General features: G+C 37.2%; 1 protein-coding gene across 2 annotated transcripts; it reads left to right on the top strand.

The window, feature by feature from the left end:
* The first annotated feature begins 433 nt into the window (after positions 1-433).
* On the top strand, positions 434-6548 carry LOC143022810 (trehalose synthase/amylase TreS-like). 2 transcript variants are annotated; one of them, XM_076181187.1, is made up of 5 exons: positions 434-987; positions 1143-1310; positions 1807-1878; positions 2242-4203; positions 4477-6548. In XM_076181187.1, exons 1-4 carry the CDS (start codon positions 676-678, stop codon positions 2467-2469), a joined length of 780 nt encoding a protein of 259 aa, XP_076037302.1. In that variant the 5' UTR covers positions 434-675; the 3' UTR covers positions 2470-4203; positions 4477-6548. The 2 variants fall into 2 exon arrangements, with proteins under 2 accessions (XP_076037302.1, XP_076037303.1); XM_076181188.1 differs by having other exon boundaries at positions 2242-4209.
* The last annotated feature ends 614 nt before the right edge of the window (positions 6549-7162 follow it).

Below are 7162 nucleotides of genomic sequence, written 5' to 3'. Positions count from 1 at the left end.
ACAGAATCATGAAAGGCATAGAAATTACTGATAGAGAGAATCTGATAAAATGGGATGACAGAAATACAAGAGGACACGGAAAGAAAATAAAAAAAGACAGCTATAGAAGAGATTTGAAAAAGAACAGCTTTCCTCACAGAGTAATAGACAGTTGGAACAAGTTAGATGAGAAAGTGGTGTGTGCAAAAACAATACATGAATTTAAAAATAGTTTAGATAAAATGAGATATGAAGACGGGACCCCACGAGCATAGCTCCCCTTCCCGTAAAATACAACTAGGTAAATACACACACACACACACACGTTGCAACAAAGTACTGCACATTGCTGTTCGTTTGCAATTCACGATTGTGCTGCCTATAATTCACTTACAATAATATATATACTGTAAGTGTGTGTGTGTACAGTAGGGAATTTTTAGGTACGTATTATTTTTACAATCTGCTCTGGCAACACTGTTACACCAACGCTCACTCGCTCAATTTAACGGAAAATTCACTTTAGCGGACTGGACCTTGGCTGAATTAGTTCGTTAAATCGGGCTTCTACTGTATTGAGCAATGTATTACCTCATAGTTTGTTCACTAGATTTAATGTTTATGTACATTTATATGATGAATTATAGAAAATAATGTATATATGTGATTCAGGTACCTGTAGGGTTTTTGGAGAAGATGCGTGAGTTTGAATTCCCTCATCTGGATCGCCTCATCACAATCGTGGACTTGATCGATGCCCCACTGGACATGAGTGGCATTGAAAAGCTTCCAGAACGGATCCAGTCTGTGGTGGCTTGGGATGCCCACCAGTCTTTCCCATGGATCAACTGGCATGTTGCTACTTTGGCTGCTGGCCACTCGAGTCCTGGTGCACAACACTATAGCTCCATTGGGGCTACCATATTTCTCTTGACTTTGCCTGGCACTGTCTCTGTTCATTATGGAGATGAAATCAACCTCCATGGCCCTAAGCAAGGGAAAGTGGAGGTAAGAAATTGCTTTGAAGTTAGGTGGTGCAAGGGAACATCTTTTTACAGAGTAACTCATTTATTCATGTATCTAGGAATTAGAATGAATATATATTTTTTTCCTGTTAAAGTGTCATTTAACATTGGTTTTAATTCCTATGGTTTATATTTCAGCCACATAACTGGACTTCAATTATGCAGTGGACAGACCAAAAATTTGCAGGCTTTAGCACTACAGATCCATGGAAAAGCCTTAGTCCTGGATGGGATTTTAACAATGTCTACAATCACAACCACACAATAGAACCAGTTAGGCAGATGATAAGACTCCGGCAAGAAAAGGTGCTTTTCTAGTTATGTTCCTCTAGTCAATCAACCACCACCCACAAAGCAAGTTGGATGGTCATAAAAGTAAAATCCTCCCCACTCTTTTTGCTTCTGTCATATGCATCCATTTTACTTTTTTCTGGTTAAACCATGCAAAAATTGCACCTCACCTCTTTTCCAGCATAACTCTTCATCCCTAATGCATCCCTCTTAAGGAGTAGGTCATTTTTTTGTCCATGCATTCCTCTGCAGCTGTCATTCATACATTTTGACTTGTTTAGTATCCTCACTGTGTGCTCTTATAACATCATTTATCCTATCCACCTACTTTACCCCTTGTCTATCCAAGTGAGATGCTTGTTTTTTAATAGTTTAGCAGCACTGAACCTTAGTCTCGGATATTATTCACCAAAAGATGTGTTGGTCATTGTATAATACATGTATACCAAAATCTAGATTTATTTTAAAAGTTAGTTTTATGTAGAGAGGTTTAATTGATTTTATTTTACAGGTTCCAATATATGTTAATGGGATCTTTAACTATGAAGGTGATTATCACCCAACAAAATCAACAAATTACAAGGTAAGAACCTTTGTTATGGAAACTGATATTACACATAATTGGCCTCTTTTTAACCTACAGATTTTATTCATATCTCCAGATGAATCACTCGGATGCTTTAGTTCTCTTCCAGGAGATCTGTGGCCACCAGTTCAGCCTATAAGTGACTCAATGAAGTGATTATGTAGCTCAATCAATCAATTTTGTGTTGCTATCTAGAAAGAGTGAATGTAGGACAGTGTAATACAAAGTACTCTGTGGTGGTTATATCTAGTTTCATGAAGAATACACTTTTATTTACAACATAACTGAGACCATGAGAAATAGTCATCAGTATGCCTAGGCAAACCAATGCTAATATGTGTTGTGTATGTATTTATACAGATGAGGATTGCAAGAGATGGCCTGGTAGTACTTGACCGTTTCTACCCACGGCGTCACCAGTATGCTGTCATCTCTAATCTAAGTCCACAGCTGCTGGATGCGGATATATCTCACCTTTACTATGGTGGAGCTGTTGCAGTGTCATCCCATGATAAGGAGGGTTACCTTATCTTTAAGAATGTCACTTTGGCACCTGGGGAAGGACTTCTTTGTATTTTGGACAAGTAACAGCAGACTCTTGTGGGATTGAATATTGAAAAAGTGTGCGTGTTAAGCATAATGGCTATATTTTCATGATCTTTATGAACTGTAGGGTTTCTCATGACTGCACCTGTGGTATAAGGCTGTCAACAGCTGTGCAGTGAATTGTTTGTTGTCTCTTTTTAAGGAAAGAGGGTGAGGGTATTTGCTGAAGATGGTTATGACAATATTGTATATTTTTTACAGGTTCATGTGACAACATTTATAGAACAAAATGATATGACTGTTGAAAAAGAATTAAGTTGCTCAGGGTATAATTGCACAATACCTTGAAATATTATATGAAATAGATTGAAATATGCTATTAGTATTCTTTTATGAAGTAGGAAGGTGGAAAGAAGGATAGCATGAAGCCATTTTGTTTAAGGGAAGATGGAGGAAAAACTAGTCAAACCTGTACAGCAGAATATTTAATCTTTTGAGTTTTACTTGTTTCCTTACTATTTCATAGGGAATTGAGAATAATGATGATAATTATTGCCTTGGGTTTCACTGACTGGAAACCTACTGTAGTAAAGAGTGAGCTTTGGGCTTTCCCATAGATCTGAGAAGAAATAGACTGATGTAATTTTTTAATTTCTTTATTTTATTTATTTATTTATTTATTTATTTTTTTATATATTTATTTATTATTTATTTATTGATTTTCTTTTCTTTTTCTTTTTTGTGGGTCTGTTGCCTGTTATCATGAGGTGGGGAGCAGTTACCGATTGTCAGCTCCCCTCATGTGAGAATGTTGAGAAACGGTAATCAAAGTTGATAGAGCTTTTAAGATTGGTCTGGAGACAGAGCGCCCTTTGGAGCTACACTTCCAGATGGAGGTGAAGGTATCAATGGGATATGAAGGCAGGTGGCAGGGAGACCATTATTTTTGACATCCATTTCCCTGGACCACCATATATTGTAACAAATGTCTTGTGTGAAGAGTTTGTTCAGTTTGAATGCTTATTAGTCTTGTCTGTTCAGTAATGGTATTTTATGCCAAGTCCCATTAAAAAGAAAATAAAAAAGTGCTGTAACTGTTTTCAAGTGGAATTTACTAGGTGGATACTGATACTGATGGGTTTGTGAATGGGAGTGGAGTGGGTGGGGATAGAATGGGTGGGAGTGGAATTATGCCTTTTGACTTTGGCTACCTCCCTTTAAAGGGGAAAAAAGCCCTTAGTATTATGTATGTAGATACTGATGCATTCATGTCTTTAGTACGGGTTGATTTTAGGAGGTGCTGAGATAGGAAGGGCATTGAATAGTAATTAATGTGTATGAAGTTGGTGTGTGTGTGTGTTAATGTGTCCATCTCCTGTGTAGGAGAAAAAGTAGCCTACAGTATTTTTTCAGCCTCGGAGTCTCCTGAGAAAGCCGACAACAGCCATCAGTAGAGGTGATATATTTCAAACTGGAGTGTTTTAAGTTAACATGAAAGCTATTGTCTAAGAAAGGAAAGGGTGTTTAGAATAACTTGTTTTTGTGCTGTGGTCTAGGTGGAAAAGGATATATGGAAGTTAACAGATTTGTCACCAATATGGAGTGCTTGTAACTGAAGATATTCTGGTTAAGGGATGAATTATCCATAGACGATGTACTTTTTATTGCAAATACCAGCAGATTCCCTGAATTTTATTACTCGTTTTTGTCTTTATATGTGGTGATGTTGTTGAAAATAAGTGTTGTTATTGTTTTCAAAACTTGTGGATGCTTTGTGTGTGTGTATTCACTTTTTCACTTGGTCTTTGGATCACGTGTTGGACTCGTGATCGATAGCTATTTCCCTCCTGGAAGAGAGCTCAGAGCTCGTAGGTCCGATCTATGGGTAATGCTATGACCTTGCACACACACACACCCCCAACTCCCCGCCCACGAGAGTTGGAGTAACACCCCTCAGCGCTGCGATACTGATATTATTTCAGCCCCGGGCGAGAGTCGAACCCGGACCTCCGTAGTGGCAGGCCAGAGCTCTAACCACAGCGCCATGAGATGTGTGCATGTGTATGTCTGTATGTGTAGGACAAAGCGTACATCATGTATTTTTGTTATTTTAGAAAGTAATTCTTTCCTTAAGTTGATGTACTTCATAGGTATTTGTTCAGGCTAAGACCAGATGATGTTACTTAGTTCATGGGTGAACTTAGGACAAAAGGACAGGTTTAGGGGGTGGAGGGGTTCTTTATCTATTAAGAATCCCTTTTTGTCCTAATTTCATCCCACAACTGAGTAAATTATCAAATTTTTGCCTGGAGGAAGAAAAATAAATAAATAAATTGAAAATAATAAATGTATATACTCCCTCAAGCTCTATCCACATGAGCATGCAGTGCCTGTAGACACAAGTGAGAAATTTGTTTTATTATGGATGAAGGTAGAATCTATCACACAATGAATTTCTAACTTGTGTATGCAAGCATTGCTTATGTGGATGGGGCTTAAAATAAATGGGTTAATATTTATACTTGCCATGGTGCAATAATGAGGCTTTGTATATTTTTATCACTATTATATTGTATATTTTCACTATTCTAATCAAAAACAGTATTCAGCATTCTGAATGAACATAACAGTTTACAGTTTTTCTTTTCTTTTTAAGAGTAAAAAACCTCATCACCAAAATTGTCACAAAAAAATATATTTTGTTAGATATATGTTGCTTGCCCATAGATCCCCAGTTTTACTTTGTTTAAAGAAAATTGGAAAATTATTTACAATTGTACCTAACTCTATATAATCTAAATTGAATGTAATTGGAATTTTTGGTTCATCATTAATACTCAGGAGGCCAAGTGCAATGCAGAGCAGAAGTACTGACTCTGCTAAAAGTATAAGGAGAATTGCAAGTTTACTTCCTTGTGGGTTTGATGATGTTGTTTAAACCAGGAATAGTTTAAATTGCTGAAGTTCTCTCAATATATCCTACTTTCTATTCTTTTTTATGACAAGGAAAGGTAACTACATCTGTATGTGATAAGAGTTGTTGTAGTTCATTAATATATAGTGATGAGTATTTAAAAAACTTTTATACATGTCATTAATGCCTTATTCCCAAAAAGTGCACATCTTAACAAGGTGAATTTCAAGGGTGAGGTAATTTTATTTATCAGTTGTTATAAGACCACTGTACAGCTGGATTCCAAAGTTTGGCTACTGTTGTGTGGCATCTTTATCTACAAATGGATGACACCAGATGATATTGTCCTTATTTTGGCAATATTTCAAGACAGAACTCTTTATCAGATATATTTGTAACACTGGAAGCAGTGATTTTGACACCATCTTTTACCAAGGTTTTAGGGTGGGTGTATGCTTGGCTTGGCATAAGGGGGAGAAGGCCTTTTGGCATGTATGTATAATAGCAAAGGAGGTACATATGGTCACTGCACAGTGGAATCTGGCTGCACATAATAGCTTACATTGAAGAGGGTGTTATTTTATAATTAGAATAAACACTCTTGTATAAGAATTCCATAAATTATGGATGTATGAGACTAAGTATCACACTGTTTTGGCTCAGAAATGGAAGTTTGACAAGTATGGAATAATAACAACAAGAACAACTGTTACCTCAAGTTTTACTGACTGGAAAGTTGCAGCACCACAATCACTGGCAACAGTCCTGGGGCCTTCCCATCTCTCTGTGTGAGAAGAAACTTTGGACTGTTGTGTTGTTGTAGTGTGTGACATTTTCTGTGTTACGGACTTGTAGGAGGAGAGCACTCACTGGAGTGAAATGTTGAAGTTGAAATTGATAAGAGATCTTGGACCTAGTCTGGAAAGTGTCTGTCCATTGGAGTTGCACCTCTAGATGGAGGTGATGATGGTGACATGTTGTGAAGATGGGCAGCAGGGAGACCGTTATCCCTTTGATGTCCGTCTGGCAGGTACTTGTCAGAGTATTTAGTGGTGCTCTTGGTGTACATTAACAAGACCTTACTTCGTCATCCATCTGGAGTTGTCATGCAGGTCATACCATCAGTACCTGTCACTACCAGGAATCAAGTCATGGATACAAAGTTTGTTGGTTGTGATATTTTCCCACAATAAAAGGTATAAAAATTGTATATTTTTATTTTGTCTCCTTATTAAACCTTTGGCCATCTTTTAAACCTTTAAGAAACACAGCACACCCACCGCACTACATAGCAGAACATCCACACATACTAAGATATTGCTCACTGCTCCATCAATAAACTGACTAAAAGACAATATATTGTTGCGTGCCAGACCCCTTCATGTCCATTCATCTGAATCTTCTCTCCCTTGAAAAGACAGAGTCCACCTAGCCAGATTGCAGTGTGGCCACCATCTAGCCCTTCTAAGCTACCAGAGGAGGAAACTAACAATGTATATCCATTTCCATTAGTATGTGCAACTCAAATATGTTCAATATTGGGTGTCATGATACAATTACTGACACCTTTTCATTAGGTTATCGGTATTATATATATATATATATATATACTATATATATACTGTATATATGAATACATATATATGTGTGTGTGTGTGCGCGTTCATGTATTTACCTAGTTGTACCTAGTTGTATTTTACGGGAAGGGGAGCTATGCTCGTGGGGTCCCGTCTTCATATCTCATTTTATCTAAACTATTTTTAAATTCATGTATTGTTTTTGCACACACCACTTTCTCATCTAACTTGTTCCAACTGTCTA

The sequence above is a fragment of the Oratosquilla oratoria genome, unplaced genomic scaffold (assembly GCF_046742065.1).
Source record: "Oratosquilla oratoria isolate Oo_2021 unplaced genomic scaffold, ASM4674206v1 SCAFFOLD185, whole genome shotgun sequence".
In the NCBI taxonomy this organism is placed as follows: Eukaryota; Metazoa; Arthropoda; class Malacostraca; order Stomatopoda; family Squillidae; genus Oratosquilla; species Oratosquilla oratoria.
This window is presented reverse-complemented; position numbering and strand designations above follow the sequence as displayed.

Coding starts and splice junctions, on each gene's coding strand:
- LOC143022810 (XM_076181187.1), top strand. CDS start 676: ATGCGTGAGTTTGAATTCCCTCATCTGGATCGCCTCATCACAATCGTG. Junction 988..1,142: donor CTAAGCAAGGGAAAGTGGAG/GTAAGAAATTGC, acceptor TTTATATTTCAG/CCACATAACTGGACTTCAAT. Junction 1,879..2,241: donor CAAAATCAACAAATTACAAG/GTAAGAACCTTT, acceptor GTATTTATACAG/ATGAGGATTGCAAGAGATGG.